The 18,367-nt window shown below is 41.4% G+C and overlaps 1 protein-coding gene across 1 annotated transcript in view; it reads left to right on the top strand.

Annotated features, from left to right (window-relative positions):
• Positions 1-12,787: 12,787 nt before the first annotated feature.
• LOC145337165 (uncharacterized) overlaps positions 12,788-18,367 on the top strand; it is a 276,871-nt gene continuing 271,291 nt past the window's right edge. The window contains 3 exon segments of the mRNA XM_080181955.1: positions 12,788-12,874; positions 13,730-13,889; positions 16,765-16,920. Coding sequence (XP_080038081.1) covers positions 12,788-12,874; positions 13,730-13,889; positions 16,765-16,920 — 403 coding nt within the window.

Below are 18,367 nucleotides of genomic sequence, written 5' to 3'. Positions count from 1 at the left end.
TAATTGTTCATTCACTGGTAGCTGTGTTTCCAGCTGCCAAGGCTCACCAAGTTTCTCCACCTGATTAGGGACTGTTTAGGGACAGTCAGCATGGCTTTGAGAGTGGAAAATCTTGTCTCACAAACTTAATTGAGTTTTTTGAAGGAGTAACCAAAAAGGTCGATGAGGCCAGTGCAGTTGATGTTGTCTACATGGACTTTAGCAAGGCCTTTGACAAGGTACCGCATGGTAGGTTGTTGCGTAAAGTTACATCTCACAGGATCCAGGGTGAGATATCTAAATGGATACAAAATTGACTTGTTGACCGACACCAGAGGGTGGTTGTAGAAAGTTGTTTTTCAAACTGGAGGCCTGTCACCAGCGGTGTGCCTCAGGGATCAGTGCTTGGCCCACTGTTATTTGTCATTTATATTAATGATTTGGATGGGAATATAGGGGGCATGGTTAGTAAGTTTGCAGATAACACCAAGATTGGTGGCATAGTGGATAATGAGGATGGTCATCTCCAATTACAGCGGGATCTTGATTAGTTGGGCCAGTGGGCTGACGAATGGCAGACGGAGTTTAATTAAGACAAATGCGAGGTAATGCATTTTGGTAGATTGAACGAGGGCAGGACTTACTCAGTTAACGGTAGGGCGTTGGGGAGAGTTACAGAATAAAGAGATCTAGGGGTACATGTTCATAGCTCCTTGAAAGTGGAATCACAAGTGGACAGAGTGGTGAAGAGGGCATTCAGCATGCTTGGTTTCATTGGTCAGAACATTGAATATAGAACTTGGGACGTCTTGTTGAATTTATACAAGACATTGGTAAGGCCACACTTGGAACACTGTGTGCAATTCTGGTCACCCTGTTGTAGAAAAGCGATTATTAAACTAGAAAGAGTGCAGAAAAGATTTACTAGGATGCTACTGGGATTTGACAGACTGAGATATAAGGAGAGGCTGAATAGACTGGGACTTTTTTCTCTGGAGCGTAGGAGGCTGAGAGGTGACCTTATAGAGGACTATAAAATAACGAGAGGCATAGACAAAGTAGATAGTCAATATCTTTTCCCAAAGGTAGGGGAGTCTAAAATTGGATGGCATCAGTTTAAGGTGAGAGGAGAGATACAGAAGTGTCCAGAGGGGCAATTTTTACACAGAGGGTGGTGAGTGTCTGGAACAAGCTGCCAGAGGTAGTAGTAGAGGTAGGTACAATTTTATCTTTTAAAAAGCATTTAGATTGTTACATGGGTACGATGGGTATAGAGGGGTATGGGCCAAATGTGGGCAATTGGGATTAGCTGAGGGGTTTCAAAAAAAAAGGCAGCATGGACAAGTTGGGCCGAAGGGCCTATTTCCATGCTGTAAACCTCTATGACCCTCTTCCTCCTTTAATAATTGAAATCTACTGCTTTGACCAAGCTTTTAAACATCTGTCCTGATACCTTCTTATATGGCTTGGTGTCAAATTTTATTTTGTAATTGCTGGTGAAGCACTTGAGACATTTTTACAGTGTTATGATTGTTGAGTGCTTAAGCAAAATGATGACAATTTACAACAATATCAGCAATATAACCATTTCCTCTAATACTGTTTCTTTGCTTTGATTATTCAGAAACGCCAGATTCTTCTGCAAATCAAAATTCCCCTGAGCAAGGACCTTTCTCCTGCTGTCGTCATCACCAGGAAAGTTTCAGCAATTCTTATTGTAAATCATGTATAAACAAGTCTGAGATATATGTGTATCCTTTCACAGCCCATCCACAAAATCCTTGTTCCTAAAAGGCTGCTCTTCTATTTCCAATCTTCTATTGTTTTCAGGATGACTTTGCTTTTGAGTGAAATGTAGTAGCCTCTTACATTCAGAACTTCATTCATCGTCAAATCACAATTTAAGTTTCTGAGTGAAAGCAAATGCTTCAGCATCATTTTCCTGCATCAGAATATTGTGTGTGGCCCATTTGAAATTACCTTTTCTTTGTTTATTCCAAGTGTGTTTAAACTTTAGCTTACCGGTTAAGGTATTTTTGACCTGACTATATTGTTTCATTTATTAGGGTACATCTAAGCATGCAATCTCCACTGGATTACCTGCTTTTGTGAAAAGAATTTCACAGCCACTTCAGCTGGCAAAATCTTCCAGCTCTGCTGTATTTTCCAGCCCCCACCCTGACAGGGCTGTAAAATTCTGCCCGGCGTCTTTGCACATTATTTACCAATTGGGAGAGAAGTCAAGATCTGAAGTGTTTATGTTTGATAATGAAGTGACACCTTCAGACGCCTTATTTCCTGGGGTGTCAATGTCATCTGTCCCACTCCTGAATTGAGATACTGCTTTCAGTGTAATCACCTAAGATCTTAACTTCAAGCGAATACAACCTGTAGATTCTTTAACTACAATTTCCTTCCCGTGTCCATTTGTATTTTTTTTACTGTCTCTTATTTCCTTCATTCTGTTTCTTTGCTCTCGCCCCACATTCTGGCTGATTTTGGGAACACGTGAAGCTGGAAGTTGCGGGTCAAACCTGAGTCTTACTCCTCCTGACAGTGTGTTGTGTAACTATGCTTCCAGCAATGCGTCACAAAATTGAAGTGTCAGACGAACAACCAAGACTTTCCAGCACTTGTGTTTTTGTCTGTGAAACACATTTTAGAATTTTTTTAATTCTGACTTTTCAGAACAAAGAAATGGGAAGTCATATTACGATGACGGCATGTTACTAAGGCTAAGATATACAGCTTTACGCAACATTTGATCATGGAGAACCTGCAGGTAGTTGATAAAATATGTGATGTGAAAAAAATCAGTCTCCGTTTTCTTCTTTGATTCGCATGTATTTTTTATTCAAAAAATTGGCTTAATTATTCCTTCAGTGTAAATGAGAACATAAGAACATAAGAAATAGGAACAGGAGTAGGCCATCTAGCCCTTCGAGCCTGCCCCGCCATTCAATAAGATCATGGCTGATCTGTCATGGCTCAGTTCCACATTCCCGCCCTCTCCCCATAACCCTTAATCCCCTCGCTTATCAAAAACCCATCAACCCACGTCTTAAAAATATTTAGCGAGGCAGCCTCCACCACTTCAATGGGCAGAGAATTCCAGAGATTCACCACCCTTTCAGTGAAGAAGTTCCTCCTCAACTCCGTTCTAAACCACCCCCCCTTTATCTTGAGGCTGTGCCCCCTAGTCCTACTGTCCTTTCTGAGCGGGAAGAGTCTCTCCACCTCTATCCTATCCATCCCATTCATCATCTTAAATGTCTCAATGAGATCTCCTCTCATTCTTCTAAACTCTAACGAGTACAAGCCTAGTTTATTCAGCCTCTCCTCATAGCTCAACCCCCTCAACTCCGGTATCAGCCTAGTAAACCTCCTCTGCACTCCCTCCAAGGCCAAAATATCCTTGTGTAAGTGCGGCGACCAAAACTGCACACAGTACTCCAGCTGCGGCCTCACCAATGCCCTATACAGCTGCAGCAAGACCTCCCTACTTTTATATTCAATCCCCCTCGCTATGAAGGCCAGCATCCCATTTGCCTTCCTGACCACCTGCTTCACCTGCAGGCTGGGTTTTTGCGACTCATGCACAAGGACCCCGAGGTCCCTTTGCACCGTCGCCTGCTGCAGTTTTTCGCCACGTAAGTAATAGTCCTTCCTACCATTATTCCTACCAAAGTGGACCACCTCGCACTTGCCAACATTGAATTCCATTTGCCAGTTCCTGGCCCATTCGCCCAATGTTCTGTGTCTTGCAAGTGTTTATCCAGATTTAACAGCAATAAATTGGGTATGACAGTGGAATATATTTATTTACTTCTATATTCTGGTGACCTGGTGATGCTGCCCTCCATGGTCAGGCATCACCAGGCCCAATCCCATCCTTGCCCATCGTCCACATACATAGTATTTTCCAGCGACAGCAAGGAAGAGCAGGAAGCATGAATGATCAACTCATCTGACCAATAAACACAATCCCAATTCCCTCCCCTTGCCTGGATGAGTGGAACTCCAACAACACTCAAGAGGCTTGACACCCAGGACAAAGCAGCCGCTTGTTTGGCACTCCATCAACAAATATTCACTCACTCCACCACCGATGCTGGATGACAGTACCATCTACAAGATGCATTGCAAGAAGTCACCAATGCACCTTAGGCACCACCTTCCAACCCATAACCATTACCATCTAGAATGACAAGGTTTATTGTCTTCATTCATTAGTGTCACAAGTAAGCTTACATTAACACTGCAGTGATGCTACTGTGAAACTGCCCTAGTGATGACACTTCTGCGCCTGTTAAGAAAACTGAGTTTAGCATGGTCAGTCCACCTAACCACCATGTCTTTCAGACTGTGGGGTGAAACCGGAGCACCCAGAGGAAGCCCATGCAGACACAGGGAGACTCTGCATAGACAGTGACCCAAGCTGGGAATTGAACCCAGGTCCCAAGTGCTGAGGCAGCAATGCTTGTGTTATTTGGAAAAAAAAACATACGTATACAGCCATGGAAACTATGGCATAGTAACTTTCTTTGAAAAATAGAGTCAGACACTTCAAAGTCTTTGTCAATGTCCATGACAATTGAAGATGATTTAACATAGTGTTCCAGAGCAGAAGTCCAGGGTCACCAGTGGAATGGCCACACTGACAACCCCAGTGAAACCTGAGGACCTGGAGGAAACCCACGCAGACATGGAGAGAATGTGGAAATTCCAACCGACAGTGACCCAAGCCAGGAATTGAATCCGGGTCCCTGGCGCTGTGAGGCAGTTGTGCTAACCACTGTGCCACCATGTTACCCATCATATACGTGGGAAAACAATCCTGACTTGGAAACAGATTGCCATTCCTTCACTATTACTGGGTCAAAATTCTGGAGCTCCCTTTCTAACAGCACTGTGTGTGCACTTAGACCACATGGAGTGTAGCAGTCCAAGATGGAAGCTTTCAACACCTCCGCAAGGGCACATAGGGATGTGCAGTAAATGCTGGCCTAGCCAGTGAAGTCCAAATCCCTTAAATAAATAAAAACATTCCCACACTTTAGCTTTCTTCTGTTGATGACTGTCACAGCTTTGGGTTGGGAACATTGCTAAAAAAAAATTTTAAAAATTAACATCCCAAAACAAATTCAGTGGGAACACTGGCACTAGTACTCAGGAGAGTGATACTGTTGGAATAGCTTCACAGTAACCAGGCTGGGATCAATACCCTGATGAACCTTGGGGCTGTAGTTAGGGCTTCAGTATGGGGAGAGTTTGGGGAAAGAGAGATTTCAAAATCCAAAAGTCAACGTAACAAAATAGTGTAATGCTGACAAGCAGAGTGAGACGGGGAGGGACAGGGAGTTTAACAGTAATATTGCATCGCAAGTGAGATCCATACAGGTAATAGAGGTGAAAAAATGAAATGAAAAGCTTTTTATCTGAATGTGCAAATTGTTTGCAGTAAGACAGGTGAACTTGTGGCACAAATAGAGATGAGTGGTTTAGATCTAATTGCCATTACAGAGACATGGTTACATGGTGACCAAGGTTGGGAAATAAGCAGAGTGGCTGGAACTTCCTAGCTGTTATGATAGCGGATTCTTCTGGTCTCACTGACAGCATATCCCCACTGTGGGTTTTCTGGCAATGAGGGGCTGCATTCAACAGGAAACCCCATTGACAATGGTGGAACCAGAAGACCACAGCAGGTTGCATTGAAAATCCCACCCAACATTTCAAGATGTCAGATAGAATGTCAAAAGTGGGGTCGCCCTGACAGTAAAGAATGATGTTAAGAGAGAGAATCTGGCTTCAGAGATCTTAGAAAACTCTCTGTCCACTGTGTGTGTGTGTATGTATGTGTATCGGGAGTGGCAGTAGTTTACAGGAGCCCTTAACAGTACACTTACGTAATTGGACAGAGCATTAAACAAGGAATTATTGGTTTGCGTAACAAAGGCAATATAACAATTATTAGGGACTTCAATCTAAATGTAAATTGGATCAATCAAATTGGCAATGCTGGTCTAGAAAATAAGTTTGTGGAATAATTTTGTGACAGTTGTTGGAACAATACATTCTGAACCAATAAGGAATAAAGCTATCTTAGCTCTAGTGTCGTCTAGTGAGCCACAGTTAATTCATAATCTCGTAGCAAAAGACCCACTGAAAAATAGTGAGCATAATATAATTGAATTCCATGTTAAGTTTGAAGATGGGATACTCCAGTCACAAGTAAGAATCTGGAACTTAACCAAACTCAATTATTTAGGTGTGAGGGGAGAACTGGCTGATTGTGCAAATAGACTAAAAGCTATGACAGTAAGTAAACAGATGGAAACATTTAATGAAACACTTCAAAATGTTCAACAAAATACATTGCATTGAAAAATAAAATCTCAGCAAGAATGATCCATCAGTGGTTTGTTCAGGAAGTAAAGGATAGCATCAGATTTAAAGAAGTGAAGCGGGATTTTCCGCCTCCTCCCTTTTCTGACAGCAGAGGCAACTTTCCATTGATGACCAGCAGGATCTTCGGGTCCTGCTGATGTCTATGGCATTTTGCATGGCCCATCTCTTTCACCACGGGAACCCACCTATTGGTGGCACCAGAAGACCCCGCTGGTAGGAAGGACCAGGGAATACTGCCCTTCTTTATACAGTTTTAAGGAATATCAGGAAGTCTGAGGATTGGAGGTGTTTTAGAAACCAACAAAGGGCCATTAAAAAGTTGATTAGAAGAGGGGAAAATAGAATACGGGAACAAACCAGCCAACAATATAAAAACATTTATAAGTATATCAAATGGAAGAGAGTAGCTGAAGAAAATATTAGTCCCTCAGAAGCAGAGACACAGAATAATGTTTATTACTGCTGCCTCACAGTGTAAGGGACCTGGGTTCAATTCCCGCTTGGGTCGCTGTCCGTGTGGAGTTTGCACGTTCTCCCTGTGTCTGTGTGGGTTTCCTCCGGATTCTCCAGTTTCGTCCCACAGTCCAGATGTGTGGGTTAGGTGGATTGGCCCTGACTGTCAGGGGGACCAGCAGGGTGAATGCATGGGGTTATGGGGAAAGGGCCTGAGTGGGAAGGTGGTCAGTGCAGACTCGATGGGCTGAGTGGCCTCCTTCTGCACTGTAGGATTCTATGATTCAGAATAAATTTTCCAGGGGAAGGAGGAACTGGCAGAGACATTGAACAAAGACTTTGTGTGTGTATTGGCAGTAGAATAACAGAAATGGAGATGTTTACCCGGCCAGAGCGGCTGCTTTCACCCGGGTGACGGTTGGGGCTCCTCACCCGCCTCCTGTCAATCAGCGGGAGCGGCGCCCTGATTGGTCAGTGGGGGGGGGTGGGGCTGTCCGGCACTTCCGGTTGGCGCCTTGTTTTGGGGGCGCGCGAGAGGCGGCGGCGCTGAGGAGAAAAGATTGGTGTCCGTCCATCAGCGAGTAACAGGCCTCTAAACACAGCGGTAAAAAAACAAATCACCCGGGTGGCCTTAGGGCCACTGATCCCACCAGCAACCTCGTTACTGGGGACCATATGCGATCCTCACCAGTGAGGACCTCCATTGGCAAGAGTGTTCAGACAGGTGAGCCTGGACAACTTTGTCCCATGTTCACTAATCACATTAAAATTAATACCCTCCCAGGGCAGGAAAGCTGATTTCGCCGGCAATTCAGGTGCAAAGATCGTGTGAGGTGAGAAACTGAGCGCAAACTTAGTTTTTCCCGCCTCTCTCGCAATCGTTTTGGCCTGGTGAGATCGCCCCCTGTGACTCTGACTCGAGTTGAGGCTTTCTCAAGTAGAAAGCACGTGCGAAGTGGACCTAATGGAGATAGCAACGCGCAGGATGTGCAATATATACCATTTAGATAATGAGACGGGAAGGGGAGCACAGAATAAAACTGGAAAAGTAAGAAGGAATTGAGGGAAAGTTTAAGAGGAAAAGAGAATGTCAACATAAGAGTGAAGAAGTAGTCTTTTTTCCTTCCCCTGGTCTGTTCATTGGTTTCCTGTGTCTTGCTAAGCTATAGACCTGATTTGAACCTCCTCCAATTTCATAACTGTCTGCTAAGTGTGATTCTTCGACACTTTTTCTTGCCCTTGGGAATGCTGGATAGTATCTCCTATAGAAGCGGAGTTGACATCAGGTGCTCGTATTATAGGGATTCTTAGTTGCAGAACTGTTCAAAGAACAACCCAGCACGGGAAGCAGGCCCTTCGGCCCAACGAGCCCACGCTGCCGCATCACCCTACACCTATTCTACCCTGCGGGTCTACGAATGGAACCCCTAACTTAGCCAGATTCAGGGGAGAATAGTGTCAATTTGGTAAAACCAATCAGCCTAAGAGCACATCTTGCTACTTTGATGGGCGTTGTATCTTTTTTTTCTGCAAGTACCCCTCAAGCACAGGACTTGAGATTTTGACCCTTGACAAAAGTTAATGCTGGAGTTTAGGAACCCAAACAGCTAAAGAATTTTGAAAAGCTAGTGCGTCTGGCCTATATAACTGCAATAATTCCAGTGATAGGGGATTTTTGAATAATGGCATTTTGAGATGGACCAGTTTAGTTTTTAAAGTATTATTTATTAGTGTCACAAGTAGGCTTACATTAACATTGCAATGAGGTTATGTTGAAAATCCCTAGTTGCCACATTCCAGCACTTGTTTGGGTACACAGAGGGAGAATTTAGCATGGCTAATGCACCAAAACAAGCACGTCTTTTGGACTGTGGGAGGAAACCCACACAGACACTGGGAGAACACGCAGACTCTGCATAGAGAGTGACCCAAGTCAGGTTTTGAACTTGGGTGCGTGGTGCTATGAGGCAGCAGTTCTAACCACTGTGCTGCAGTGTTAGCTGTAACTTGTTCTCAATTTCTTAAAATGAACTTAAGTGCTTTGGTAATGGTATAAAAACAGAAAACACTGGAAAAACTCAAATCTTCTCACTTATTTCTATGAACATACAAATTAGGAACCAGACTAGACCTGTCAAACCTGTTCTGATATTCATTAAGCTCATTGCTGATCTGGTTATAACCAAAGCCCCACATGCATGCCAACTTCTGATAACATTTGACCCCCCTTGTTAATCAAGAATCTTATCTAGCTCAGCCGTAAACATATTCAAAGAGTCAAATTGCCTTTTGAGAAACAATTCCAGGAAATTGCAACCTTCCAAAAGAAAAAAAATTTTTCTTTTTTAAATGAGTGATCCCTTATTTTTTACAGTGAACTCTAGTTCCAGATTCTCCCACAAGAGGAAACATCCTCCTCACATCCACCCTATCAAAACCCTTCAAGATCTTAAATTTTCTATCATGTTGCCTCTTATTCTTCTAAACTCTTGTAGATAGAAACCTAACCTTTCCAACTTGTCCTCACAACACAATCCGCTCATTCCCTGTATTAGTCTCATAAACTTTATTTGAACTGCTTCTAATGCATTTACATCTTCTCAAATCTGTAAGACTCTTTTCTCCTGAAGAACACTTGCTGCGTTTTTCCAGCATCTTCTGTTTTTATTTCAGATTTCCAGCATTCACCGTATTTTGCTTTGCTGTTATAGGATTGTTTAAGTATCTGAACCTATAATCTACTGCGATAAAGCAACTGAATTGCGGTAATTCAATCTAAACAAGTACCTTTATAACAACAGTTTATTTTTTCATTATCACTTCATTTCAATAATATTGATTTTCTTCCCTAATGCTGATGGGATGAAAATTGAATAATGTACATCATGTAAGGGAGAATCAAAATCATAATATAAATTTCAGACCTAGGGCATACAGGACAATAGATCATCTACACTATTTCAATATGAAATGTTCAGTATGTTCTGCAATAGGAACTTGTTAAGAGATAATATCATCTCAATCTCTGGACGTTCCACAACTGAACAAATTGCTTGTGATTTTACGATCTCTCTCCACTTTGTTGCCTGTATCTTATGTGCTATCCAGTCTCTATCTTGTACCACGTTGCACAATACTTGTAGCTCATAGTTCCATGACCATCTGTGATTCTCCTTTCCTGATTTTGTAGCATTATTTCTTGAATAACTCGCGGTTTCTGTCTCCACCGCCCTGGATAGAAAACCATTCCAAGTATTGATCACTCAGTGTCTGAATAATTACTTTGAATAATTACAATAAGCATAGATGTAAAACACAGTTGAAATTTCAAAAAAAAATTCAGAAATAATTAAATAAAATTAAGGTGGACGGTCAGATATGTGTTGTTCATGCATGATGTGGGAGCTGGTGGACCCCTTTGTGGCCTTCAGTGACCACATATGTAGTAAATGCTGGTTGCTAGAGGAATTCCAGCTCACAGTTGTTGAGCTGGATTCTGAGCTTCGGATGCTGCGACATACCAGGGAGGGGGAGAATTATCTGGATGCTGTGTTTCAGGAGGCAGTCACAACAGGTTTGAGATTCTTGCTCCCCGTGTACACAGGAATGGGCACTGCAGGTAGGATGAGCCAACTGACTGCAGCACCATGATATGGGGAGTCTTTCAAGTGGGATGGTGGGGGGTGCAGGGAGAGAAAGTTTGTTATTGGGGATAGTATAATTAGGGGCATTGACACTGTTCAGTGTGACCAAGAGCGAGAGTCCCGAAGGTTGTGTTGCCTACCTGGTGCTCGAGTTCAGGATATCTCATCTGGGCTGCAGAGGAACTTGGTGTGGGAGGGTAAAAATCCAGTAACATGGTCCATGTAGGTACCAATGACATAGATAAAACAAGGGCAAAGGTTCTGCTGAGGGAGTATGAACAGCTAGGAGCTAAATTAAAAAGCAGAATCAAAAAGGAAATAATCTCTGGATTATGACCTGAGCCATGAGCTGATTGGCACAAGGTCAATAAGATTAACTGGTAAATGCGTGGTTTAAAGATTGATGTGGGAGAAATGGGTTTGAATTCGTGGGACATTGGCACCAGTCTTGGGAAAGAAAGGGGCCTGTTCTATTGGGACAGTCTTCATCTGAATCAGGCTGGGACCAGAGTCCGAGTGAATCGCATAACTGTCTTGATAGGGTTTAAACTGAATGGTGGTTCAATTGTAGGGGAAATTAGAAAATCTGAATTAAAGGAGATGTAGGAGTGCAGGTTAGCAAAGTGGAGGATGGTTAACAGACAACAAAAGTGAGGACAGAATAGGTGAATGTCTTTATGCAAAGGAATTATAGAAGAGTAAGGAAATTTACAGATAGAATGAATTTAAAAGCTTTGTATCTAAATGCACAAAGCATTCGGAACAAAATTAATGAGTTAATGGCACAACTAGAAACAAAATGGTGTGATTTGGTGGTGATTACTGAGACATGGTTACAAGAAGACCAGGTCTGGGAATTGAATATTCAAGGGTACTCCACATTTTGGAAAGATAGACTGAAAGGAAAAGAAGGTGTGTAGCTTTGCTGGTGAAGAAAGGGATTGATGCTGCATTGAGAAATGACATAAGCATAAAGGAGATCAAGATAGGGAATCAGTCTGGGTAGAAATAAGAAATAGCAAAGGAAGAAGTACTTGGTCGAAGTAATCTATAGGCCTCCAAGCAATGGTCCTGCAGTGGGGCACAGTATAAACCAGGAAATCTGGGGCTTGCAAGAAAGGTACGGCAATAATCATGGAAGATTTTAATAAATTGGAAGATTCAAATTGGCAACGGTAGCCTGGGGTTCATTGAATGTATTAGAGACTGTTTCTTGGAACAGTATGTTGGAGAACCAGCCAGGGAGCAGGTTATTCTGGATTTGGTATTGAGGGATTAATTGATGACCTCATCGTTAAGGATCCTCTAGGGAGTAGTGACCATTGTATGATAGAATTCAAAATTCATATTGGAGGTGAGAAAGTGGAATCCCATACGCATATTCTGGAATTAAACGTAGGCATGAGGACAGAGTTGGTCCAAGTAGAGTGGGCAGGAAGGCTAAAAGATAGGGCAGTGGATGAGCAGTGGCAGTTGTTTAAGGAGATACTCAAGTCCTCAGAACTAAAGTGAGGAAGAAAGATGGTAAGGGGGATAAAAAAACATGCATGGCTAAACAAGGATGTCAAGGACAATATAAATATCATATTGCAAAGGGCAGTGTCAGTTTGGAAGATTGGAAAACTTTCAAACATATGGATATTGAAAATGTAATAAGAAGAGCTAAAGTAAATTATGAAAGAAAACTAGCACAAAATCTCAAGAAGGATAGCAAAAAACAAAGCTTCTGTAGGTATATAGAAGGGAAGAGAGTCGCAAGGGGTGAATGCTGGCCCCTTGGAAGATGAAACTGGAGAGTTTCACTATTAAACTGGAGAGTTTAATAGTGGGGAACTCTGAAATGGCAGAAATGCTAAATCAATACTTTGCCTCAGTTTTCGCGGTGAAAGACACTAGTACCATTCCTATAGGAATGGGCAAGTCAGAGGTAATAGGAAGGGTGGAACTTGGAGCAATCAACATCGATTGGGAAAAGGTACTTGGCAAACTGTTGGGATTGAGGGCAGGTAGGTCCCCAGGCCAGATGGCCTACATACTAGGGTATTAAAGGAAGTGGTGGCAGAGATAATAGATCCATTCGTTATAATATTCCAAAATTCCCTGGACTCAGGAAAGGTTCCAATTGATTTGAAAAATGCTAATGTAACACCCTTTTTGTTGTTGTTAGGAAAATGTTGGATTCAATTGTCAAGGAAGCAATATATGACATTTGTTAAGTCAAACCGCTATCCATCAGAGTCAGCATGGTTTTATCATGTTTGACTAATTTGCAAGAGTTCTTCGAAGATGTACCATGCAAAATGGATAAAGGGGATCCTATAGATGTTGGAAATCTGGACTTCCGGAAGGCATGTGATAAGGTGCCGCACAAAATGTTAATTCACGAGGTTAGATCGTGATTAGGGGTAATTTATTAGCTTGAATAGGTGACTGGCTGATGGATAGAATGTGGAGATGCTGGCATTGGACTGGGTAAAACAGTCTGTGTGATCATCAACATTGATGCCATCATCTCACATGAGAACACCATCCACCAGGTACGTGGTACATATCTTGCAACTCAGCCAATGTTGTCTACCTGATATGCTGCAGGAAAGGATTAATTTCTGCTGATTGTCATTTTACTGACTGATTATCCACGTGAGCCTTGTTGATTTTTACTTAACCATTAGTTATTGTAAGTTTAGAATCAAATCATAAAATTATACAGCACGCAATATCCCAATTTAGCTCATCATTCTTATGCTGACACTTTGAAACAGCTGTCCAATTAATCTCCATTGTTATACACACTTTTCAAGTATTTCTAATTCTCTTTTGAAAGTTACTGTTGAATCTGTTTCCACCATCCAGACCATCATAACTCGCATCAGGAAAGAAAATCCCTTTTGTTTTCTTTTTTGATTCCTTTTGCTCATTACCTTAGACCTGTGTCCTCTGGCTTTCCAGCCAGTAGAATCAGATTTCCCCTATATCGATGATCAAAATATCTCTCAATTTTGTGTATCTCTGTTTAGTCTCCCCTCAACCTCTTGGTTTCAAGGAGGACAATCCCAGCTTCTCTAATCTCATCACCCCTATTTTATGTGGCAAATATAGGGTGGGATATTTTCGAAGTTGTAGGGAAGAATTAATTTTACAATGAATTGCAATCAGTTTCTTTTATTTCTAAGGTACAGGCCCACACTGTTGATTTTTTATTGTTATAAACTGAGTGTCAATTTCTTTTTAGCTCAATCTAGTATCGAGCTTCCTGCAATCATGAAACAGTTGAAGATGTGTTGGGCTTGATTGCATTGCTGAATGAGTTTGAGCCGACAAATGAGAATCCTGTTTCTGCTCTCCATTTGTTTTGTCAATGCAAAGGATGCAGTTTATATTTTCAGGAGATGGAGAATTCAGGTATTCTCCTGAAAATATTAAAAGTTTCTGTTGGACATCTTTTTAAGAGAAAATTATACTTTTATTGCCTTTATTTTCTTTTCCATTCTATCTTGTTCACTGCAGACCTTCTCCATGATGATGCCAATTCTACTTGTAACCAGCTATTGTCAGCCACGCAGTGATCTGGATCGTTAACTTCCTATTTTCCCTCCTTTGTTAATTGTCCTATTTTTCCTGTGGGAAATTGCACATACTCATTAAATATAGCTACAGTATTATATTTGGAATACTCCTTGGTATCGGTGAACCAATGTGAACCCTCGCACTATAAACCTGATGTTTTTTGGTTTCTATGCTGAATTAATTTTGTTTAATTTACTAAGGAGTGTCATACAAAGCAGCAAAAGCTGCAGTTGTAAATCTCTGGTTGGACTGCAGCTAGAGCGCTGTGTTCAGTTTTGGGCACTGAAAATCAAGGAAGATACAATATGATTTTAAAAAGTTTGCTGTTTTCCATTACTCATTATAATCTCACCTGCATTTGCTTTTAATGGACCCTTGAAAAGGGTGTGCAGGGTAGATTTAGCACAGTGGAATTTTAAATTGAGAAAAAGTTGCATAGATGAGAGTTTTATTCCATTGAGTATAGAAAATTGAGAATTTGACCATGTCTATTTATCCATCCTGTCTCTTTCAGTGGGTGAGCCCAGAAAAAAAGAGCATAAGCTTTTTTAAAATTAGAACTACATCTTTCTGTGATGCTGTCAGGGAACACAACATGCAAAGAATAATGGGAGACTAGTACGTTTTCCCTTAAAAAGATAGAGAATGCAGGTTAATTTAAAAATTAAAAACTGAGATTTAACCTGAGGCTGGAAATGGAGTTGACATTCTGAACAGTGAATGACAGAACAGACTCAGTGGACTGAAAAGCCTATTCCTTTTTCCAAAGTAATTGGTACAACACAAATCAAATACTTACCGCTAAGAGACAAAGGCATCAATTGTTTAGTTAAGCAAGCATAATCAACAAATGAGGTGAGAGATAATATCAAGCTAAAGGAAAACATTTCTAATTAAATGCAAGGGAAAGTGAAAAACGAGTTGATTGCAACAGCTACATAAAGCAGCAAAAATAAAGTAATGAGAGATACAAAGGGAATATGAATAAAAATCTTGCAGTGGTTATAGTAGTGAATAAAATATTTTTCCAACCATGTCGAGAACGAAGAAGGAAAATGTGGGTTATTAAAAGCAAATATAAATGAGATGATAATGGACAATAGGAAGTGGCAGACTTTTCCATTTTCACAGTGAAAAGGATATAAAAAAGCAGAATGATGGAAACTAAATTCACTGAAACAAAGGAATTAGTTGTTTTTAAATGGAAAGAATGATGGGGCACGAGAGCTAAATTTCCAGAAACTTATGATGCAATAAACAGGTGAGGACATTGATAATTTTCAAAAGCTTCAGAAATTCTGTCCTTGAATTGTAAAATTGCAACTGCTTAAGAAGGAAAGGAGAAAGCCAAGTTCTGACAGGCCAGTAAGTTTAATCTTGATTGTGAGAAAGTTAGAATCTATCACCAGGGACACAGTAACTGAGCAGTGGGATAAGCATGAGCTAATCAAAAAATCAGCATGGATTCATTTCAAATTTCCAGCATCCACACTATTTTTATGATTGATTATGCATCCATCTAATCCAGTCAAGGTCACAAGAATAGGAAGTATCCAGGCATATTGTCTATGTGGACTTCCAAAACACATTTGATATGGATCCACATAAAATTATCAGCAAAATGAAAAAATACGAAATTTAGGTAACTGTGTTGAGAACTGACTAGGCGATGTTAAAAAGAGACAAGGGATAAAGGCATATTCTCTGGCAGCATCTGACTAGAGGTGTTGCCTAGGGATACTGCTTCCTCAAGTCTATCAAGAGCATCAGTGACTTTATTAAAGGTGCTGCATTCATGTTATTGGATGTTACTATGGTAGGTACAATAAATAGTGTAGATGGATGAAGTAACAAAGGGACATAGTTTTTCTTGTTAACTTTTTCTGTCCGATAGATGGGAGTGTATGTCGGGGTGTGTGAGATAAAGCAGTTTAGGGAAAATCTTCAGTGCATTGCACTGAGACGAGTTTAGTGGCAGGAGAAGGGGTTCATTGAAGCCAGCCATTTTCCTACTCCTGCCCTGATTTAAGTCTGCACTAGGGAGGTATATGGATGGCTGCAAGTGAATTAATGCCCACTTAAGGGCCCCACACATCATCAGTGGGCTGGGGGTTCACCATGTGAGAAAGCCAAACAGCAAAAAGAAACCCTGTTGGGGTTTATAGTGGGCTGCTAGGGTGGGAGGGGAAAATCATAGACTCCTACAGTGCAGAAAGAGGCCTTTCGAGTCTGCACCAAACACAATCCCACCCAAGCCCTACCCCTATATCCCTATTTATTATACCCATTAATTTCTCTAACCTACGCATCCCTGGACACTAAGGGGCAATTTCTTAGCATGGCCAGTCAACCTAACCCACGCATCTTTGGACTGTGGGAGGAAACCGGAGTACCTGGAGAAAACCCCCACGCAGACACGAGGAGAATGTGCAAACTCCACACAGACAGTCACCCGAGCCAGGAAACAAACCCAGGACCCTGGAGCTGTGAAGCAGCAGTGCTAACCACTATGCTGCCGTCCTCATTGTCAGGGGTGAGAACGAATGAAGAGACACATTGGACTCTGAACGTTAACTCTGGTTCTATGTCTTCACAGATGCTGCCAGACCTGCTGAGATTTTCCAGCACTGTTTTTGTTTATATTTTAATGTAACCATGCACTTTTGCTCTCTATTGAAATTCAAGCATGACTTAATATTTTTTCTGACAGAAGCTGCTGCTATGTCCCATTATTCGCTTCGTGCAGTTGTGGATGGCTTTGAGTTTAAAGAAGGAATAGGTTTTGGAAAAAAAGAGACCAAGTACAGTTCTGCCAAAATTGCATTGAAACAACTCCGCCAACAGTTACAGAAAATCACACCTAAGGGTAAGGCACCTGTTTCTGCACCACTGTTCTTTGCTATATACAAGACATGCAATTGAAATAAATGTAATGAAAAGTCACCATACAGGAAAAACAATCATTAAGCATCAGTTGGCCAAATGCTTGGTGGGGTTTAAGTTGCATTTTAGAGAAGGGAATGCAAGGTAGAGGGGCAAAGAGTTTTTGGAGGGATTTACATTTTGGAGCCTGCTTTCGTAATGTATGAGAGCCCAAACCTCCGGACTAATATTATTTTTCCAATTCCCACACTTGTGCACATGTTGTTATGTGAATAGAGATTATTATGTTGCTAGACGAGGTAGATTGGTTATTGGTGATAAAGTGAGATTGATTGAATAACTGCCCTTTAGAAAATTAAAGACCAGTTTTATTCCCAGTCAGTGGCAGTGAGATGGGTCCAGGCCTGATTTGCTGGGTCAGATTTTCCCAGAAATCAGCAAAGGTCAGTCGTGTGTGGGAAAAGCAGCATTGAACCTGCTGACAGCAATGGGACTTTGAAAAAGAAAATCAAAGGAGGGATCCTACAATTTATTGCTAGCAGGGTGACCTCTGATGCACGTGGTTGGGGAGGAATGTGCTTGATAATATGTTGTTATATTCAAATGATGTTCCCGATGTTTGTTTAATGTCAGGGAATGTGAGCCATCACTGATTTTGGGAGGAGGAGGCAACAATCACATCACAGGTTTATGTCGATGTAAAAAACAGTTCTTGTCATAAGAACATAAGAAATAGGAGCAAGAGTAGGCCATCTAGCCCTTCGAGCCTGCCCCGCCATTCAATAAGATCATGGCTGATCTGAAGTGGATCAGTTCCACTTTCCTGCTTTCTCCCCATAACCCTTAATTCCCTTGTCTATCAGAAATCTATCTATCCATGACTTAAATGTATTCAGCGAGGTAGCCTCCACCACTTCAATCTGTCTGACAACATACATGGTCGAGAAAACCAGACTTGTGATTTACCTCATTACGTCATTCAGAAAGCACTTCACATGAATTGTGTTTGGGGAGTAGTCAATGGTATCAGCAAGAGCAGCAAATTATGGCAATCTCATAAAGAGATGGCAGTAATGGGAGGAGTTGCCAGTTAATCAATTTTATTATTGTAGGGATTGGTTGAAGGAGTAATGCTGGCCGAGAAATTGGAAGGAATGCCCCCCATTTTCTTTGATAAATGACAGGGGATCTTAAATGTGTATAAAAACTCTTTTTGATGTTTCATCTGAAAGACAATAACAGAACTCCCTGCACTGCATTGGTCTGTCAGTTTAGATTAACTTACCAGTCCTGAACTGGAGAATGAACCAACAGATTTCTGACTCTAGGTGAGAATGCTGTCATCTGAACCCTTTTATCTTCAATCAAACTGGATGATACAACAGGTTAATTATACACACTGCTCATATCTAGGACTCTGGAATCAAGTC

The sequence above is a fragment of the Carcharhinus amblyrhynchos genome, unplaced genomic scaffold (assembly GCF_965287045.1).
Source record: "Carcharhinus amblyrhynchos unplaced genomic scaffold, sCarAmb.v2.hapA scaffold_44, whole genome shotgun sequence".
Classification (NCBI taxonomy): domain Eukaryota; kingdom Metazoa; phylum Chordata; class Chondrichthyes; order Carcharhiniformes; family Carcharhinidae; genus Carcharhinus; species Carcharhinus amblyrhynchos.
Note: the sequence above shows the minus strand (reverse complement) of the source record. Positions and strands in the feature narration are given on the sequence as shown.